The sequence below is a fragment of the Entelurus aequoreus genome, linkage group LG15 (genome assembly GCF_033978785.1).
Source record: "Entelurus aequoreus isolate RoL-2023_Sb linkage group LG15, RoL_Eaeq_v1.1, whole genome shotgun sequence".
In the NCBI taxonomy this organism is placed as follows: domain Eukaryota; kingdom Metazoa; phylum Chordata; class Actinopteri; order Syngnathiformes; family Syngnathidae; genus Entelurus; species Entelurus aequoreus.
In genome coordinates this window covers 33,973,916-33,996,348 of record NC_084745.1, presented here as the reverse complement: position 1 = coordinate 33,996,348, position 22,433 = coordinate 33,973,916, and the positions used below count along the sequence as shown (strand labels likewise).

General features: G+C 39.0%; 1 protein-coding gene and 1 long non-coding RNA gene across 2 annotated transcripts in view; both read right to left on the bottom strand.

Annotated features, from left to right (window-relative positions):
- The window catches only part of trpa1b (transient receptor potential cation channel, subfamily A, member 1b), a 56,486-nt gene extending 37,756 nt beyond the window's left edge, over positions 1-18,730 (bottom strand). The window contains exons 1-9 of the mRNA XM_062022046.1: positions 18,635-18,730; positions 16,582-16,744; positions 16,319-16,494; positions 12,601-12,708; positions 12,403-12,511; positions 10,855-11,000; positions 10,244-10,380; positions 6,380-6,428; positions 3,318-3,417 (exon numbers count right to left, since the gene is read on the bottom strand). Of these exons, the coding sequence (XP_061878030.1) occupies positions 3,318-3,417; positions 6,380-6,428; positions 10,244-10,380; positions 10,855-11,000; positions 12,403-12,511; positions 12,601-12,708; positions 16,319-16,494; positions 16,582-16,744; positions 18,635-18,730 (1,084 nt within the window). The remainder of the gene's footprint in view (positions 1-3,317; positions 3,418-6,379; positions 6,429-10,243; positions 10,381-10,854; positions 11,001-12,402; positions 12,512-12,600; positions 12,709-16,318; positions 16,495-16,581; positions 16,745-18,634) is intronic.
- A 13-nt stretch (positions 18,731-18,743) lies between these two features.
- Positions 18,744-22,216, bottom strand: LOC133630453 (uncharacterized). The gene is made up of 3 exons (XR_009821258.1): positions 22,164-22,216; positions 18,913-18,991; positions 18,744-18,760 (listed from the first exon to the last, which is right to left on the bottom strand). It is a non-coding gene; the product is annotated as an uncharacterized LOC133630453 (long non-coding RNA).
- Positions 22,217-22,433: the final 217 nt, after the last annotated feature.

The window sequence follows — 22,433 nt, the reverse complement described above, 5'->3', positions numbered from 1 at the left end:
AAGTGTTCTGTGGTCTGACGAGTCCACATTTCAAATGTGTTTTTGGAAACTGCGGACGTCGTGTCCTCCGGACAAAAGAGGAAAAGAACCATCCGGATTGTTATAGGCGCAAAGTTGAAAAGCCAGCATCTGTGATGGTATGGGGGTGTATTAGTGCTAGGGTTGGGTATCGAGTATCGAGTATCGATTGGAACCGGGACTAACTTTCCGATTCTCCCGGAATCGTTCAAAAGTTAAAATTTCGATACCTATTTTCGATACCCAGTCCGCCGACCGGAAAAAAATATGTCCGCCAAACCGGAAGAAGAAGCCGCTGAACACCAACGAAGAAGCGCCCACCGCCTGAAGTGTTAGCATAGCCGAGCGAGTCAGTCAAGCTCAAGCATGGATAGCGGGCGTCGGCGGTCGAAAGTGTGGCTTTACTTTACAAAAAAAAAAGAAATAACCGCGAAATAACAGAGCTCCATGTCCATCAAGAAACGAGTGGAGAGAGAGCTGCAGATGTACCAGGACGTTCCACCGATACTTATGTCTGACGACCCTGCTGCATGGTGGTGGTCCGGTGGAACCAACAAAAGACTTATCCTTTGCTGTCATATCTCGCTTTCTCCTATTTATGCGTTCAAGCTTCTTCCACACCCAGCGAACGTGTATTTTCCACAGCAGGAGACACTATCTGTCCAGAACGCTCATGCATCCTGCCTGAGAAGGCGGATATGGTCATTTTCCTAACCAAGAACTGTCTCTGATTTTATACTGTACCTGCTGCTAATCTGGACTGGGTTTTGCAAGTTGTTTCTTATTGTTTATTTGCTTTTCTGCACCAGGTTAACCCATCAGTGGGAGCACGGTAACATTTTTAAGTACCTGCAGCATCATACACTTGTGTGTGTAAATGTGTTTTCATGAGGTTTCCTGCAGCATCATACACTTATGTGTAAAGGTGTTTTCATGAGGTTTCCTGCAGCATCATACACTTATGTGTAAATGTGTTTTCATGAGGTTTTCAAAAATAAAGCTCTCTTGAGGAAAGTGTACCCCTGGGAAAATGTATTCATAATTTATAATATTTATATTCAAGTTCATAGATTTGATATTTATATTCTAGTTGAAAACAGCACTGTGAGGAATTTATAGTAAAGTTCATAAAAAGTTAATAGAATTAAAATTGATGGAGAATGTCAGACTATTTCATTCAGAAAGTCTGTAGGTTAGCTAGCTCATTTAAAATATCCTAAACTTTTTTTTGACCCTGCCTCTTAAAAGAATCGGAATCGAGAATCGTCAGGAATCGGAATCGAAGCAAAGAATCGGAATCGTTCGAATTCAAACGATACCCAACCCTAATTAGTGCCCAAGACATGGGTAACTTACACATCTGTGAAGGCGCCATTAATGCTGAACGGTATATACAGGTTTTGGAGCAACATATTTTGCCATCCAAGCAACGTTACCATTGACGCCCCTGCTTATTTCAGCAAGCCACGTGTTACATCAACGTGGCTTCATAGTAAAAGAGTGGGGGTACTAGACTGGCCTGCCTGTAGTCCAGACCTGCCTCCCGTTGAAAATGTGTGGCGCATTATGAAGCCTAAAATACCACAACGGAGACCCTCGGACTGTTGAACAACTTAAGCTGTACATCAAGCAAGAATGGGAAAGAATTCCACCTGAGAAGCTTAAAAAATGTGTCTCCTCAGTTCCCAAACGTTTATTGAGTGTTGTTAAAAGGAAAGGCCATGTAACACAGTGGTGAACATGCCCTTTCCCAACTACTTTGGCACGTGTGGCAGCCATGAAATTCTAAGTTAATTATTATTTGCAAAAAAAAAAAAAGTTTATGAGTTTGAACATCAAACATCTTGTCTTTGTAGTGCATTCAACTGTATATGGGTTGAAAAGGATTTGCAAATCATTGTATTCCGTTTATATTTACATCTAACACAATTTCCCAACTCATATGGAAACGGGATTTGTATGACTTATGAGCTTTGCAAGTGTACTTTTTTACTGTATTGTTTATCATATACACATAATTATCCTCCTTTTTGGACATTTTGCATTGTTCAAACTTCTACACATTGTGACTTAAGCAGCAGTTCAATGGCGCCCTGGGCAAGACCTCCTTCCCCCTTTACTTACTCTATGTGTAATTTAAGATGTGACATCTTTGTAACGTGGACAAAGATGTAGATTTATGATGATAATCTCTCATGGTCACTCTTTGGTTCAACATAAAAAACACAAGATACACTTACAATTAGTGCAGCAACCCAAACCCCCCCCCCCCCCCCCCCCCATTTACACAAAAGGGTTGTTTCTTTCCGTTATTAATATTTATGGTTCCTACATTATATATCAATATAGATCAATACAGTCTGCAGGGATACAGTCCATAAGCACACATGATTGTATTTTTTTATGACAAAAAATAAATTTAAAAAAAAAAAAAATTTAAAAAAAATTAAATGCCTTGTTTTTAATGAATACTTAGGCCTGCTACTAAACTGTATTTTAATGTTGGTCATTATAATGTTGTTTTTTTATGATGTGGTACTTAATACACAAAAAATTTGAGAACCAGTGAACTAGAACTTAACAATATTGAACTTTTGGAACCATTTTGCATTATGTAGTGAAGTGAATTATATTTATATAGCGCTTTTCCTCTTGAGACTCAAAGAAAACCCATTATCTACATCATTAAGCTACATTTAAATCAGTGTGGGTGGCACTGGCAGTAAGGTGGGTAAAGTGTGTTGTCCAAAAGTATTTGGCCACCCATTCAAATGATCAGAATCAGGTGTCCTAATCACTTGGCCTGGCCACAAGCAAGCAAGGTCCATAAAGACATGGATGACAGAGTCTGGTGTGGATTAACTTGACTGGACTGCACAGAGTCCTGACCTGAACCCGATAGAACACCTTTGGGATGAATTAGAACGGAGACTGAGAGCCAGGCCTTCTCGACCAACATCAGTGTGTGACCTCACCAATGCGCTTTTGGAAGAATGGTGGAAAATTCCTATAAATACACTCCGCAACTTTGTGGACAGCCTTCCCAGAAGAGTTGAAGCTGTAATAGCTGCAAAAGGTGGACTGACATCATATTGAACCCTATGGTTTAGGAATGGGATGACACTTCAAGTTCATATGTGAGTCAAGGCAGGTGGCCAAATAATTTTGGCAATATAGTGTATTTTTGCATTAGGTTTACTGTTTGTATTTGTGTTCTAGAAACATTAAGCAGTAGAGAACCACTGCTGCTCTGAGCAAATGCCCATGTGGCCCATATCTAAAAGCGCTACTGTCATTACCTTTTGACAGGAGCAGCACCACGGTTTTCCATGCGCCGCAGTTTGTAGCCACCAGCAAGGGGGAGTTCCCTTTACAGTCAAGACAGTCTACATCTGCACCCTGGGGAGACAATTTGCATCATCACTCTAAAACACATTCGCCCCTATGGCTTCTCTTTAACTGGTGCATCGTGCTCGCAGTCCCAACACTGAATTAATTATTATTTGAGCAATGACAGTTTTAAAGTAAGAAACTGCCTTCATCACAGTTTTGTAAGTTACAGCAATGGTCCCCAACCACAAGGCCTACTGAAACCCACTACTACGGACCACGCAGTCTGATAGTTTATATATCAATGATGAAATCTTAACATTGCAACACATGCCAATACGGCCGGGTTAACTTATAAAGCGCAATTTTAAATTTCCAGCGAAACTTCCGGTTGAAAACGTCTATGTATGATGACATATGCGCGTGACGTCAATCGTTAAAACGGAAGTATTCGGACACCATTGTATCCAATACAAAAACCTCTGTTTTCATCGCAAAATTCCACAGTATTCTGGACATCTGTGTTGGTGAATCTTTTGCAATTTGTTTAATGAACAATGAAGACTGCAAAGAAGAAAGCTGTAGGTGGGATCGGTGTATTAGCGGCTGGCTGCAGCAACACAACCAGGAGGACTTTGAGTTGGATAGCAGACGTGCTATCCGACGCTAGCCGCCGACCGCATCGATGATCGGGTGAAGTCCTTCGTCGCTCCGTCGATCGCTGGAACGCAGGTGAGCACCGGTGTTGATGAGCAGATGAGGGCTGGCTGCCGTAGGTGGAGAGCTAATGTTTTTAGCATAGCTCTGTGAGGTCCCGTAGCTAAGTTAGCTTCAATGGCGCCGTTAGCAACAGCATTGTTAAGCTTCGCCAGGCTGGAAAGCATTAACCGTGTAGTTACAGGTCCATGGTTTAATAGTATTGTTGATTTTCTGTCTATCCTTCCAGTCAGGGGTTTATTTCTTTTGTTTCTATCTGCAGTTAAGCCCGATGCTATCACATTAGCTCCGTAGCTAAAGTGCTTCGCCGATGTATTGTCATGGAGATAAAAGTCACTGTGAATGTCCATTTCGCGTTCTCGACTCTCATTTTTAAGAGGATATAGTATCCGAGGTGGTTTAAAATACAAATCTGTGATCCACAATAGAAAAAGGAGAAAGTGTGGAATCCAATGAGCCCTTGTACCTAAGTTACGGTCAGAGCGAAAAAAGATACATCCTGCACTGCACTCTAGTCCTTCACTCTCACGTTCCTCATCCACGAATCTTTCATCCTGGCTCAAATTAATGGGGTAATCGTCGCTTTCTCGGTCCGAATCTCTCTCGCTCCATTGTAAACAACGGGGAATTGTGAGGAATCCTTCCTCCTGTGACGTCACGCTACTTCCGGTATAGGCAAGGCTTTTTTTAAATCAGCGACCAAAAGTTGCGAACTTTATCGTCGTTGTTCTATACTAAATCCTTTCAGTAAAAATATGGCAATATCGCGAAATGATTGCCATGTTTTTGCTGAAAGGATTTAGTACAGAAAATCGACGATAAAGTTCGCAACTTTTGCTCGCTGATAAAAAAAGCCTTGCCTGTACCGGAAGTAGCGTGACGTCAGAGGAGGTAATATTCCTCACAATTTTCCTATGTTTACAATGGAGCGAGAGAGATTCGGAGCGACAAAGCGACGATTACCCCATTAATTTGAGCGAGGATGAAAGATTCGTAGATGAGGAACATTACAGTGAAGGACTAGAGAGGCAATGATGGACGTATCTTTTTTCGCTCTGACCGCAACTTAGGTACAAGCTGGCTCATTGGATTCCACACTCTCTCCTTTTTCTATTGTGGATCACGGATTTGTATTTTAAACCACCTCGGATACTATATCCTCTTGAAAATGACAGTCGAGCATGCGAAATGAACATTTAAAGTGACTTTTATCTCCACGACAATACATCGGTGACACACTTAGCTACTGAGCTAACGTGATAGCATCGTTCTCAAATGAAGATAGAAACAAAAGAAATAAACCCCTGACTGGAGGGATAGACAGAAGATCAACAATGCTATTAAACCATGTACATGTAACTACACGGTTAAAAATTCTCAGCCTGGTAAGGCTTAACAATGCTGTTGCTAACGACGCTAAGGCTAATTTAGCAACTTAGCAACCGGACCTCACAGAACTATGATAAAAACATTAGCGCTCCACCTACGCCAGCCAGCCCTCATCTTCCCATCAACAGCCGTGCTCACCTGCGTTCCAGCGATCGACGGCGCGACGAAGGACTTCATCCGTGGGTTTGGCGGCAAGCATCGGCTAGGCGTCTGCTAAGTACCGTAAGTATTCCTTGTTGTGTTGCTGTAAGTATTGTACTTTGTCGCTAATACACCGATCGATCCCACCTACAACGTTCTTCTTTGCAGCCTCCATTGTTCATTAAATAAATTGCAAAAGATTTACCAAAACAGATGTCCAGAATACTGTGGAATTTTGTCAAAGAAAACAAGAGGTTTTTGTATCGGGTCCGATGGGGTCCAACCACTTCCGTGGATTTTGTGACGTCACGCGCATAAATCATATCCAAAGGAGTTTTTCAATCGGAAGTGTGGCGGGAATTTTAAAATTGCACTTTATAAGTTAACCCGGCCGTATTGGCATGTGTTTCAATGTTAAGATTTCATCATTGATATATAAACTATCAGACTGCGTGGTCGGTAGTAGTGGGTTTCAGTAGGCCTTTAAGATCAACTGCGTGCAAAGCATTATTTCCTGTTGCTCTGTTTGCTCAGGTAATGACTTGCCAAGAGGTGAACCCTGTGTTTCACCCTAGCAACACAGTGTTGTAAAGCACGGCAGATGGCCAAGAAGTAATTGGCAGCACCTTGTAACATTTGCACAGCTAATAAGTAATAAGTCATTTTGGTACATGATGCATTGCGCATATAAACTCAAACATTGAGGAATTATTGATGACGGCGTTATTAGAGCTCCAATCATCTTGTGTTTCTGCGGATATTTGTGCATGCAAGACTTGTTTACCAAAGATATGAGGTAGTCAGCCAGCTCCACGTGGTCAAATATTGTGGCCCTGCAAAAGGAGAAACAGGTGTTGTAATGTAATAACAATATACTGTACACACACTGTACGGAGTCAAGCTTTTGTTTGTGTTTGTGTCATAGCAGATGGTGTTTTATTTGTCATCTCATACAGTAGAGTGGCACGGACCACAGATGACGGCTGGATTCCAATTCTGCCGCTATCTTAGCCCTTTGCCCTCGGTTTTCACGTCGAGCAAGTGATGTCACTATTCTCTTTTACGTGCCAACGGGTGTACAGTATTAACTTTTGAATCCAAACACACCTGCAACCAAATGTTGTGGGGATGTTGCCATCACACCTGGTGGCCTGACAATATGGCTAAGCAGAAAGCACATAAAATTATTTTTATAGTGAGGACACTCGTGTTTTATCACGTATTCAATCCTCTGCTACTCCATGTAAATATGCCATGTTTTGAATGTTATTTTCATTTTAAAATGGCTCGTCATACAATTTAGCTAACACGCCTGTGGCTACTAAACTACAATGCCATGGCAACAAACTGACTTGACTATACTTGACTACATTGGTCTACTTTCAGAATTTACATGAGCCATCTTTAGAATGTTGTTTTTATTTTAAAACGGATGGTCGTACGAGCTAGCTAATGCGGCTGTAGCTAGTAAACTACGATGTCAGATTAGCAGCAAAGGGACTTAATTACAATTGACTTCATTTCATTTCATCATTTCAAATAAATTTTAAAAAGTATCTATGTCGAGTGTGCAATACAACGGTGCTGCTTTTGTTTTGAAAAGCGTTATTTGTATTACTTCCGTGTGGACATGTGCGCGTGCGTGATTGTGAGTGAATGTGAACAGCTGCAATCACAAATTACAAAATAAAGTTGAAAAAACATCTATGTCGTGCGCGCAATACAACTGTGCTGCTTTTATTTTGAAAAGTGTTATTTATGGGCGTATGTCCGTGTGTAACCTGTGAGTGAAGGTGCACAGCGACAAGTGATGCACGGTTTACACCCGAGACGCTAAAAAGAGAAAAGTTGATGACGAATGCCGTGTTTTCAACAAGACATGGACTGCCAAGCAACGTTCCCTCTAAGGTGCGCGCCTGCGCAATTGCGCACTGCTCAAGCGTCCGCTGCGCACAGCAAATATATGCTGCGCACCAAATCAAATCCCATCTGAATTCTAAACAAAATAAACACATTTATTATGTGTAATTTTGCAATGAAACTTTGAGTGACAGTGACAACAAGCGGCCCTAACGGTGTTCTTCAACACCGTTCAATCGAACACCGTTCAATTATTGCAACGTCTATCGAGATGCTTCGAGGCCAGGAATTATATCGATGACTTTATTGAGCAAAACTGTTTATATTCGGCCATAACCACACCAAAAACATGAGTAAAACACTTCTATCTCGAAAAACTAGTCAATTTCTGCCGTACAAACCAGGCCAAAACCAACTTGTCATCTGTCACCAACACGCATACCACTAAACCACTGGTGCGTTTATGGCCACACAAAAAGTCGGACAACTCAAACACCACACAAAGTTACACTATGACTCCCCAGTCATACGTGTGCTTATTCTACTGTCATTTATTATTAATGTTAATTTATTTATATTAATCATGGAATGCTGTTACTAGAGAAAGTTACAGGAATGCACACTTCATCCTATGCTTACATTTCATTGTGCAACATGAGGATGTTTAAGGGGAACTAAATGTGATCTCTGAAAGGGGTACAAATTATTTCCAAAGCAGTGCTTTTGGTATAAAGTTAAGTTAGGTTAAATCAGCGTTTCTCAAAGTGTGGGGCGCGCCCCACTGGTGGGGAATAGAGACATGACAGGTGGGGCGCGAGGAACGGGAGGAAATTTCAGTTTTATTTTTTTTATTTTTTTTATTTTATTCTTAGATTTTTTTTTTTACTATGCTTTCATTTTCTATACACACTGTAAATCACTTTTTGATTCTGTCTGTGAAATCCGCTATATAAATAAATGTAAATTACTTATTTTTCCTGTAGGCTTTACATTGTAGGAGCGAAAGTTTGACAGACATAGCAACAGTAACTAATGGGGGCGGGGCTAAGCGGAAGCTTTGTGAATGGCGAGTCACTGTGCGAGGATTTGCTGTTTTGCAAATACATAAAAAATAGAGCCACTGCTGATGAGCTGTTCAAGATAATGGACAGTTTCCTCAAAGAACACGACCTTAAATGGGAAAACTGTGTGGGCTTTTGCTCTGATGGCGCACAGACCATGGCAAAGTCAAGAAACGGGCTGCAGGCTCTAGTAAAGAGGGTTGCGCCAAATGTGCATTGGACACACTGTGTGTCATTCACCGGGAAGCACTCGCGTCAAGGCAGCTCAGCCCCGAACTCAATGAGGTTTTAACAGTGGCAGTGTCAAGCCTGCAACCCCGATTTGAAAAGCTGTGCAGTGCAAAACAGGCTCATTGCAGTCACTAATGCTGGAGTACTGTAAAACTCATGTTCACTTGCCCTGTCTTGCCAAATGCATATAGCTCCTCCTTTTTTTTGTGCAAAGATTGCAAAGTGGCACTTTTATTTTTATTTATTATTGAACTTGATGCAAGTTATTTGATTTATTATTGAACTTGATGCAAGTTATAACACTTTTATTTGATTTATTATTGAACTTGATGCAAGTTATAACACTTTTGTTTTATTTATTATTGAACTTGATGCAAGTTATTTGATTAATTATTGAACTTGATGCAAGTTATAACACTTGTTTTGATTTATTATTGAACTTGATGCAAGTTATAACACTTTTGTTTTATTTATTATTGAACTTCATGCAAGTTATTTTATTTGATATTGAACTTGATGCAAGTTATACCACAGCTGCACAGTTATTTTATTTATTATTGAACGTGATGTTATTTTATGTTATTGAGTTTGAATGTATTAAACTTGATGTTACTTGATGTTCAATAAATTTGAAAATGTTAAGCTTGGCATTAGCGTTCTGTTGGGGCGATGGGGGCAGGTGGGGCTTGAAAACTCCCCCTTGTCCAAAGTGGGGGATGACAAAAAAAGTTTGAGAACCACTGGGTTAAATGAAAGTATTATTATTATTATTATTATTATTATTTATCTTACGGTATATATCAAAAATAATATTGAGCAAAATTTAATTGAAATATTGTCGATGTGGCCCTCCAGCAGTGCTCGAGTTGCTCATGCGGCCCCCGGTAAAAACTAATTGCCCACCCCTGATTTAGAATGTTGTTTTCATTTAAAAATGTCTCAACATATGAGCTAGCTAACACGGTTGTAGCCAGTTAACTATGGCAAACGTCACTACAATTTTCTACATTTCATGAAAGATTAGACTACTAATCTACTTTCTGAATTTAAATTTGCCATATTTAGAATGTTGTTTATTTTTAAATTGCTCCTCGTGGTGACTTAGTTTACGCAGCTATTATAACTATTGTAGCTCCTGAACACATTTTACAGATTATTATTTTGTGTGTGGCGTCTCATTTCTTAGGACGTGTTTCCAACACTAGGTCTTTGTCCTTTGTTTCTGTTGCTGCTAGGTGCTGACTGCTAATGCTACTGCCATCTTGCTGAGTTTGTAAATACTACACCAGGAGGTTTCCTACAGCCACAGCTGTTAACACCAATGCTTTTTGAACTTGGCTCTAACAATAGATCTCAATGGTTATTTGCTCTTTTAGATCCCCTGCTAGGCGACTATGGGAGACGCCGCCCTCTTACGCTTGTTTATGCGTCCGTCTAGATATAAAACACATAAAAGTATGTGTGATAGTTATTCCAGAGTGAAGAGGTACGCCCACCTGTGTAGAGGCGTCTGACATCCCCCATCCTTGAGGTTAATGATCTCCTCCACTCGGGTGTGGGAGCATAGCATCAGTTTGACCACCTCGATGGCGCCCTGGGTGCACGCCAAATGAAGCGGCGTCGACTTGTCGTGCTGCACGCCAGCAAACATACGCAAACAACAATTAGTAAGCAATACATCACTCTAATAATCACAAGATCCTCCAATGAGATTACGCCCAACACTGTGACGTATTGAGTCTGACAGAGCAGAACTTAGCGTACACACACACACACACACACACACACACACACGCTTGTACTTAGTAAAGTATCTCCCAGACTTGCTTGGGATGTGTAACACAAGCCTTTAATGAGATAACCAGAATTGGCAGGAGGAGGCCAATGATTGTTCCACAGTGTAAGTGGAGGTAATTTGTAACAATTTAGCCAGCCGTCTGCGCTCTCTATGCTCCTGATCCAACTCTGGATAGACGTGAACGTCACCAGCAGACGGACACCATTATTTTGCTGTGCAACACTTCTAGCAGGGTAGGGCTGCAGCTCGATTAAGGCAAAAAGAAAAGGAAAGCGAAACAAATCATTTCGCAAAGTTGGATTTATCAACCTGTTGCTGGTCAATTTTGGCCCCCCTGCTGATGCAGAAACGGATTGTCTCGATGTTTCCGCCTCTCACGGCCAGATGGAGAGGACTGCTGTTGGATTTGTCGACGTAGTTAATGTGGTTTTCAGTGAAGTAGCCCAGCTCCTCCCCTGTTGGTAGATAATCAAATAACATGTAATAGTGTTAGGACCTGAACAAAATAAATTTTGAGGAGTTTTAAGTTCACCGCAGATTGTGTTCACTCTGACATTGTGCAGCAGGAACTACAAATCAACTCATTCTGCCATGAAACTTATCTTAACAGATTTGGAAAAATATGTATTTTCTTCGTATTTGTTCAGCTGCTCTGCCTCTGAGAATGTTTTTTTTAATTAATTGTTTTTCATTAGAATTTCCCCCCTTTTTTCCACTTTATTCTCACAATATTCCAACATTTTTTGTGTAAATTACAAACGTACAACAATATTTTGCTATCACTTTTCTCATAAATGCACAACTTTGTTCTTTTTTTTTAAAACTCAAACTAATATTGCTGTAAGACTTTCTTTCCCTCATAATTACACCATTTTTTTTTAAAAAAATTAATTTTTGTTTTTACAATATTCCAACATATTTATTGTAAATTACAGCAATATTTTGGTATCACTTAATTTTTTTTTGTTTACATTAATTTCTAAATAATATTGCAGTTAAGACTTTTTTTACACCATTTCAAAATTATTGTAACCTTTATTCTTACAATATTCCAATCTTGTTTGTAACATACAACCATTTTATAGTAATAAAATGTTTTAACATATTTTTGTAAAATAAGTAAAAAGACGCTTAAAAAGTTTGTCCTCGTATTTTTTCAAAGTGACAATTTCAAACCAAACCTTTTTTAAATTTCTATAATTTAATTTATAATAATTATAATAAATATAAGTATAATTATTCCTGATTATAGCTAATCCAGTTTAATTATGAATTAATTATTTTAATTAGCTTTAAAAATAAATTACAATTAAAAAACTAATTAAAATATGGTTTTATTCCCATATTAATACATATATATTGTGTAGTATATATACATTATATATAAAAAAAATATTTTTTAAATATGTCTATAAATCTTCTTAAATAAAACTATTACAATATTACAAAGAATGTTCTCTGACTTTATTTCTATAATATCATGAGTCATTTCCTCATAGAAATGTGACTTGATTCCCAGAATATTAAACTTTTTTTTATATCATGACATTTCACGTTTGTCTTTAATATTCTGTAACTGAAGTTATTTTTTTAGCACTTTTGAAAAACACATTTATTCCCCACTATTTGTATCATTCATTTAAAATGTTAATGCAAAATTAATTATGCATATTCTATTTATTTAAAACACTTTCCACTCATATAAAATATGAGAGGTATAATTTTGGGTGCAAAAAGTCATACGGTTTTACCGCTTCATAGTGAAATTTCGACTTCTATTTGCAAACATGGTTCTTTCTGAAATGTCACTGTAGTTAAAATGATTGTTTTCATCCACATCGCTCTTGTTTGTCATACCGGCCTTCAGGACGACTTCTATGGCCTTCCTTGCTCCTGCGAAGGCAGCGGCGTGCACTGCAAAATGCCCCAGCTTGTTCTGCTGGCAGAGCCGCGCTCCGTGCTTTATCTTTAAGAGACAGTACAGATGTTTATTTGTTGGACAGGCACTGAGTGCATGCATGCAGGAATGTCCAAGGGCAGTCTTTGGGTGCTTACCAACAAGCTGAGAGCGGTACAGTTGTTGAGGGAGCAGGCCATCATGCAAGGAGTGTTGCCAAGATCTCCTGACTGGTTGTAATCTACTGTGCTGTAGGAGAGCAGAAGCTGCGAGGGCCAACAGTTCACTTTTAGTCACAGCCAGGTGTGTGAGCCGCCATACACAATACTCCTAAAGGGCCCCCCATACCATTATAAACCCAAAGTGGCCACCCCATTCACACTTGATATGTTTACATGCACTGAAAAAAATTATTATTGCATGGATTTTGTTTAAACTAACTTTTTAAAACACATTGCCTGTCAAAAATAACGAATTAACTCATGATTAATGACAACAAAATATTGTTTCAATCATGTACATATTCAGATTAATCTATATGCATGAGTGTATGTATGTGTATGTACTTGTATATGGACGGTATGTGCATATGTATGTTTGTACAGTGAAGACATATGTACATGAATGTATGTGTACAGTATTTGTATATATGTATGTTTGTACAGTGAATGTATATGTACATGTATGTGTATATGTATGCTTGTACAGTGAATGTATATGTACATGTGTGTGTATATGTATGTTTGTACAGTGATTGTATATGTACATGTATGTGTATATGTATGTTTGTACAGTGAATGTGCGTTTGGATTTACGAACTTTGAGTATGTAGGTATGTACTGTATTTGTGTATGTATGTTCTCCCCCTGTTTTTAAAGGGGCCCCTTTTATGCAAAACTACATTTTCTTACTTATTGGTAGCTGCTTATGTGTAATTTGGGGTTTCCTTAATTCCCTAAAAAATTTAAATCAAACAGATAAATTGCACAGATATTTATAAAACGATCTTGCCTTTCTTCATACTTCCTCCAAATTGTCTGTTTGGAATTTGCTCTGATTTGAGACGTTTTCTAACCTGTCAGATCAGCGGATTAATTAACCCAAACATCTTTGCGCAAGTCATCCATTTTTAATTGATGTAGGACCAGGTGTACCACAACATGTCAACAATGAAACCGAATGAAGGAAAATGCTCTGTTGTTGGTTGCTTTAACCAGCACAAATCACTACACAAACTTTCAGTCTTAGCTGAAGTAAAAAGTGCTTTACTTTGAACTTTTATGATTTGTGGCAATGTGTGAATGTGTGAATGATACATTAGCAATGTTGGCTTGAGTTGTTGTATGGCTAGCTTGGCCTTCTACTGTAAGACAATAGCAATAGTGAAAATAAAGAATGGTTTTCTTAAAAATTACTTTTAATTTGCTCATTGCCTACTGTGTTTGGCAATAGACACCTAGTAATATAATCCGATGTAACACATGGCGTGGTTTACTTCATAGTCTGCTCCAGCCTGTATTGTTTACAAGGTTTTGAATCAACAGTGTAGTAAAAGTATTGACATAATATAGAATAGAAAAACATTTTATCGTCATTTTACACATGTATACGTCCAGTATATAGCATTGGAAGGATAAAGACTCGGTTGAAGTTTAACCTTAGCCAGCGTATCGTATCAGATTTGCAGTCCGACTTCTTTCCTTTCTCTCTTCTGCCCGCATCATCTCCTGCTTGAGCCGGCAACAGAACCCGGTGAGCCGCTGGTCTCGCTATATCATATGGGATGTTGTGGTGTGGTGAAAGTCAAGTAAAAACTAGATATGCTGGTGACGATCACCGATTTCTATATTCCATACGGTCTTGCAAAACAAAAACAAAAACGAGGCTGCCGGAGCAGGGACATAGGTTCACTCAGTGTGAGGGGGCATGGTAAGGAGGGCTTCATTTGCATCTAATAATTCAGCCCAGAATGGGCTTAAAGATAGGTCTTTACTGCAAAATATGTGCAAAATTTTGACCAAATAACCATCATTACATGTTATGTAGACCACAATGAAGTGTTGTAAAAGTAGAAAAAAATACCTAATATGAGCCCTCTAAAAAAAACTAGTGACGCAACTAATTGTAAGGGTCCTTGAATGCACCACAGTCATGGCAACATTTCTATATTTTTAATATGGGGGTGTAGTAGTCTTAGACATTCTTAATGTGATTCAAGCAAACTTATTATTGAACTTCCACAGCTATATTATTTGGACTGGCAAAAACTCGGACATGGGAGGAGTTCGGGGAAGCCATGGAAAACGACTTCCAGACGGCTTCGAAGCCATTCTGGACCACCATCCGCCGCCTCAGGAAGGGGAAGCAGTGCACTGTATGGTGGGGATAGTGTTCTACTGACCTCGACTGCGGACGTTGTGGATCGGTGGAGGGAATACTTCGAAGACCTCCTCAATCCCACCAACACTTCTTCCAATGAGGAAGCAGTGCCTGGGGAATCTTTGGTGGGCTCTCCTATTTCTGGGGATGAGGTTGCCGAGGTAGTTAAAAAGCTCCTCGGTGGCAAGGCCCCGGGGGTAGATGAGATCCGCCCGGAGTTCCTTAAGGCTCTGGATGCTGTGGGGCTGTCTTGGTTGGCAAGATTCTGAAACATCGCGTGGACATCGGGGGCGGTACCTCTGGATTGGCAGACCGGGGTGGTGGTTCCTCTCTTTAAGAAGGGGAACCGGAGGGTGTGTTCCAACTATCATGGGATCACACTCCTCAGCCTTCCCGGTAAGGTCTATTCAGGTGTGCTGGAGAGGAGGCTACGCTGGATAGTCAAACCTCGGATTCAGGAGGAACAGTGTGGATTTTGTCCTGTTTGTGGTACTGTGGACCAGCTCTATACTCTCAGCAGGGTCCTTGAGGGTGCATGGGAGTTTGCCCAACCAGTCTACATGTTTTTTGTGGACTTGGAGAAGGCATTCGACCGTGGAAGTCCTGTGGGGAGTGCTCAGAGAGTATGGGGTATCGGACTGTCTGATTGTGGCGGTCCGCTCCCTGTATGATCAGTGTCAGAGCTTGGTCCGCATTGTCGGCAGTAAGTTGGACCCGTTTCCATTGAGGGTTGGACTCCGCCTAGGCTCATGGGCAAGATTTTGCCCCAAGTGGAGGAGTTCGAGAACCTCTGAGTCTTTTTCACGAGTGAGGGAAGAGTGGATCGTGAGATCGACAGGCGGATCGGTGCGGCGTCTTCAGTAATGCGGACGCTGTATCGACCCGTTGTGGTGAAGAAGGAGCTGAGCCGGAAGGCAAAGCTCTCAATTTACCGGTCGATCTACCTTCCCATCCTCACCTATGGTCATGAGCTTTGGGTTATGACCGAAAGGACAAGATCACGGGTACAAGCGGCCGAAATTAGTTTCCCCGCCGGGTGGCGGGGCTCTCCCTTAGAGATAGGGTGAGAAGCTCTGTCATCCGGGAGGAGCTCAAAGTAAAGCCGCTGCTCCTCCACATCGAGAGGAGCCAGGTGAGGTGGTTCAGGCATCTGGTCAGGATGCCACCTGAACGCCTCCCTAGAGAGGTGTTTCGGGCACGTTCGACCGGTAGGAGGCCACAGGGAAGACCCAGGACACGTTGGGAAGACTATGTCTCCCCGGCTCCGAGAGGAGCTGGACGAAGTGGCTGGGGAGAGGGAAGTCTGGGCTTCCCTGCTTAGGCTGCTGCCCCCCGCGATCCGACCTGTCTAAGTTGTGGCCTGCCTCTCACCCAATGTCAGCTGGGACTGCCGTCTGCCGCCATAAGCACTATACATAATTTGTTCATGTACAGTCTCCTGCTGTACATAGATGTGTTTTGCACAAGGGAGTCCCTATAACAGGTGTGTGAGTTCACCTCCACCAGATTGTTGTATCCCTTGCTGATAGCCAAGTGCAGAGGGGACAGCAGGGCCTTGTTGAGGATGTTCGGCACGGCCCCCAGGTCCATTAGAGCCGTGCAGCTCTCCGCCTTGTTCTTGTCCACGGCCCAGTGAAGGGGCACGTTGCCGTGCACGTCGCAGCTGTTGAGAACTTTAGAGGGAGGATGTGGACATAAGTGCAGTTAATATATAAAAATGGTCGACACACTTTCATGACCAATAGAGGCGGATGAAGTACCATGCGGGCCCATGACAGCGCTGATTAATTGGATGAGGGCGACATGGCCGCCCGCGGCGGCGTGATGAACGGGACTTGCTTCGTTCTCATCTTTCTCACTTAGGACCTCAGGGTTCTTCCTCACCAGATTCTCCAGCAGAGCCTGGTCACCCTTCTCGGCCAACTAGCACATGGCATTGAATAAAAAATGCTGGTACACTGCAAATGCTGGCGTTACATACACATATTTATTATCTACTGTTGTATTATTATTTGTTTGTGTGTTTTTTATTAATTTTTAATTTGGGTAAGTTTACATTTGCTTGGGGACAAATATGTTGTATAGTTATATATTTTTGGAGAATACAACTTTTTTGTAATATAAAAATATACACAATGACTATTCACATATCACTTTTTTTAAAAAAATATTTCATTAGTCTTTTTCTCATAAAAGTATGACTTTATTCATTTTAAATTTGTATATATTTGTGTTCACAGTATGTAACTTTGCTGTCATAATAGCTGTACTTTTTTCAAAAAGTACAGCTTAATTCCTGTAATATCAAAAGAACAATCTGTCTTTATTTTTGTAATAGTAGTTATACTAATATAAGATGATATAATATCACGTAGGCTAAAATATGATGTATTACCATAAATCGAGAATACCGTATTTTTCGGAGTATAAGTCGCTCCGGAGTATAAGTCGCACCGGCCGAAAATGCATAATAAAGAAGGAAAAAAAACATATATAAGTCGCACTGGAGTATAAGTCGCATTTTTTGGGGAAATGTATTCGATAAAACCCAACACCAAGAATAGACATTTGAAAGGCAATTTAAAATAAATAAAGATTAGTGAACAACAGGCTGAATAAGTGTACGTTATATGAGGCATAAATAACCAGCTGAGAACGTGCCTGGTATGTTAACGTAACATATTATGGTAAGAGTCATTCAAATAACTATAACGTATAGAACATGCTATACGTTTACCAAACAATCTGTCACTCCTAATCGCTAAATCCAATGAAATATTATACGTCTAGTCTCTTACGTGAATGAGCTAAATAATATTATTTAATATTTTACGGTAATGTGTTAATAATTTCACACATAAGTCGCTCCTGAGTATAAGTCGCACCCCCGGCCAAACTATGAAAAAAACTGCGACTTATAGTCAGAAAAATACGGTACTTCTCTGTCGTAATGCATGACTTTTGTCTTGTAATATTACAAGATCTTTTTTTGTGAAATGCAATTGTATTCCTGTAATATTAAAATAAAAATGGATCTTTATTCCTGTACTGTTATAAGTAACAGTTATAGATATACATAATTTATGTAGAATGATAAAATATAATATACAAAGTATGTCTTCATTCCCATTAATTTTTTTTTTCCTTCATAATACATCCATGCATTCATTTTCTATACCTCATTAGGATCACAGGTAAACTGGAGCTTATCACAGCTGACTTCGGACAAGAGGGTACACCCAGTTATATACATTTTTTTAATTATATGAACTTATTGCCCTGGAAAATGAAACTTAATTCCTGCTGTAATTATTTTGGTATTAGTCGTAATAATAATAAAATATAATATATACAATATAATATATACAACTTTTTTTCTATAATTATTTCCTCATAATATGTCTATGTAACTTTTTCTCGTGAAATACAACTTAATTCCAGCAATGATAAGAGACAAATGTCCATCTTTATCCCTGTAATACTATAAAATATATTTATTTTACTAAAAGTGTTGTGATTTGTAAATATATTACATTTATATATTGCTAAATTATTTACAAACACTATAAGCAAATACAGAATTAATGATTGCTTGTGTCTACTTATTTTACACTGTTTAATGTATTATACTCAAACAATTCTGGGTGAAATAAGGGAATATTTTTTTGATATTGTTATTTTTACAAAAAAAGTATCAGTATCGGCGACACTGTTCCTGTATTTAATTGGTATTGGATGGATTTGCAATATTGTGCACCTCTAGAAGATATCTTGTATATAAAGAAAGTAATCAACGGTGTATTACAGCCTAACCTCAAAGACATTTAGACACGCCATGGCTGTATCGTCATCTTCTATTACATATGTATAACAACTTGTCATTCTGGCCACCTCCCTGCCGAAGTTCATCACTCAGCTGCCAATCAGGACCGTCGGCCCCTGCGAGGAGGGAAAGAGAAATCAAATAAGGATGTACAGTATCGCGCCGTGTCTCTATCCTGCTGTACATTAGCAAGGACGTGGCTGAGAGGGTAGATAAGGCCTTAAGCCGAGCCTTGAGGGGAAATTGGCCCAGATGACTTTGTCCTTACCCGGAAGGGCATTCAGATCCGGGAGGTTGGGGTTGTTGAGAAAAGCAATTATGTGGGGGGCTTGTTTCAGCTGGTGGTCCTGGGTGGGTGAGATTGAAGCAGGTTGTCATTGTACACCATTTGAGTGCTTTAATAACAATATCAGTGTTTCCCGACTTTTGTTGAATTTACTTGGTGTATAAACACACCAATGAATGATGTACCTTTTGCCATCCAGTGGAAAAGACAGCAGTGGTTCTTGGCGTTGATTGCACCCAGAGTGAGATAGACCTTCTGTTCTTTTGTGTGGTGTGGGTTAGTCTTTGCTATGCCGCTACTTGCTAATGAAAGAGCCACAATATGTTCAAGACTCGGTTGGGTTGTATCCAATTCATTGGATTTTTTTTTGTTATTTTGCCTGTATAAGACGCGAAATGGGAGGCGGGGGGTATTTGCGGCCGACAGCTCAGGTTTTGTTGGCCGAACAAATAACAGTAAAATGTTAAGAAAAAAAGCCACAAGCTGTAAACTACTTAGAAAAACGCAGAAATTGTAATATTAATAACAAATAATAATATGGTTTGTCACCAATAACACAAATCTTGTCATGATCTGCCGGCTCTGCTGCCGCCTGTCTGTTTTTTGGGGCACAAGGCGGATACATCTGATACCTTTCCTCCTCAGCTCTCTGGTCCATTTACTTGGCGTCAGTAGATTCCTGAAGGGTCACTCTTATAGTCGTGTTCATAACCTCTGCTTTGGCTCCACTCACGCTTCTCCTTCCTGTGGCTCTGCCCAATGCGCTGTCTTAACTGTTTACTCTCCACACGTTTTCTGTGCTATTTCATTTTTTTTACACTTTTTGTGTGCATCTTTAGTTATTTTTCCTGATTCCTTTGTTTAAGCACTTTTTTGTTATTACGCTTATTATTTCGTCTCTGTGTTGGGGTCCTACTCCAGCAAAGCTGATCATGACAAAACTAACACAATGTTTTTGTCTTTAAATATATGTATATATACAGTATTCTTTTTAGCTTTTTTTTTTTTTAAATTAAAAAGTGCAAATTTAAGAAAAAATATGTAATGTAATGAATAAAGCTGAAATTGGAGTACTAATAAAGAATAATGATATGCTTTGTCACCTACAACACAACATTTTGTCTTTAAATACTGCATATGTATATATGTCTGTTTTTTTTTACAAAATAATAAAGTACAAATTCAAGGAAATAGAGCAAAACGATGTAATTTAAAGGAATAAAAAAGCTGAAATTGTAATTTTAATAATGAATACTGATGCTTAGTCACCGATAACACAAAGTTGACACAACGTTTTGTTTTTAAATTTAAATATATATATCTAATGTTTGTTTTTTTGCTTATTTAATTTTTACAAAATAAAAAGTACAAATGTCGGAAAAAAGAACACAAAGATGTAATGTAATGAAAAAAGCTGTAATTTTAGTACTAATAATAATAATAATAATAATACCTGGGATTTATATAGCGCTTTTCTAAGTACCCAAAGTCGCTTTACATGTTAAAAACCCATCATTCATTCACACCTGGTGGTGGTAAGCTACTTTCGTAGTCACAGCTGCCCTGGGGTAAACTGACGGAGTACTAATAACTAATAGAGATATGCTTTGTCACCGATAACACAACGTTTTGTCTTTAGAATATACATATATATGTCTGTTTTTAGATTATTTTTTTAGTAAAAAAATATTAAAATGGCCTCTGCATGCTTTGACTTTTCAGTACGTGGCTATTTGTGGACAAAGTTTGGACACCCTGATTGAACTGTCTCTACAGTTATGACGCTGGTATTGGTAGATGAACGAATGTCTTAAAGGCAATTAAATCAATCAAACATAAATGTGCCGCAGCACTGTGGTTAGGAATCACTGGCTCATATTATAGTGTTGTTTTTTCCACTTCCACACTGTGTCGGTGTCCCAACACTTTTGCTCACTAGGTATTGGCAGCGCAATGTGTTATAATGTAATAATGGCGTTGAGCGATATGTGTAATAAGATACATTGAGGATGTTTCCGGTATGTTCCATCAATATCTTACCGCTTATCATTTTATCATCTTACCACAATGCAACAGTAGCAGCGCGTAAATACCCACAAAAAACTTCATGCTTCACCATGATCCAGGAAATGTCCATTCATTGTATTCATATTAGATCAAATGATGATGATGATGGCATGCACGTTTCCGGGCAACGTCTGCAAATGACTCCCATTTGCTTTATTGCTGCAGTGCTAATATTGCTGTTTTTATATTTGTGGAACAATATATTAAAATTGCATTGGTACAATGCATGATTATGTTCTATAATTTTTCAGCAGTCTCAATGGAGTCATTGTTTGAATGAAAGGTGAGCTGTAGCCTGTGCTCATGCACACCTGTTGAAATCACACCAGAAAATTGTATTATGACATTCAAAACAAGTTAAAAAAAAATAATTGTATACTTGTAAATGGCTTTAAAATGTTTTAATTAATTATTTGAGTATTAGGTAAAACTTTGAATACACTACAATAACATGATTAAATGGGGACAATTGATAATTAATCATAATAAATGTACAATTTAAAAAAAAACTGTAGCAAATGGCATCTACCTCTACAATATTAATAATATTAGTTATTTGTAGAATAATATTGATCTATTTTACCTAAAAAATGTATATATTTTTTTATATTTGTAAATAATTAGTGATAATGCATACTTTTTTATAATGTTTGATTGTCCAAGTAAAAATATGTGATCAATATTTGCGTTTACTAAAAACTACTGTCTACCCTTACCATATAATTATAATAGTATAAATGCATTTGATTTATTTTGGAGGGTTGTAATTATGTTGTAAAGTCTCCTTATATTATAAATAAGCATTTAAGCGTGCATGTTGGACACTTCCATATATACAGTAACTTCTTATAACCAGCATAAAACATGTCATTGTTATCAGAATAAAACTGTGGCAATTCAAGAAAATAGTCCAAGTTTGGCATGAAAAAAAACTGTCATTTTACAAGAGCAAAGGTGTAAAATTATGAGCATAAAGTTATAATGTTACAAGTAGAAGTTTTTGCACAAATATTTAATGACATTACTTAATCATCATGTATTGTAGAAGTGGCTGCAAGGCAAGCATCATTTGATTACTTTTGGCATTTTTTTTTTTACATGTTTAACTCTTATTCTAAAGCATCTTTCCAAGTAATGTGTAAAAAAACAACAACAACAAGACTTACACTGTGAAGACAATCGTAGATGTTGTCCCTTCAGAGCTGCAAACCGCCCTCCTTTCTTCTGCAGACAAAATGCTGTCCCCTGCGACCTGAACACTTTGATCATGTTGCACCGAGCCCGAGGCCATGCCCATTTTCTAAAGAGAGGAAATATGAGTGACGGCTGCAAAATCTCACAAACACTGCAAAAGTAAAGGAAGTGTGGCATGATTCCAGACTTCACTGTTGTTACTATTTGAATGGTGTGATTGTGTGGGGGTTGTGTGACATTTG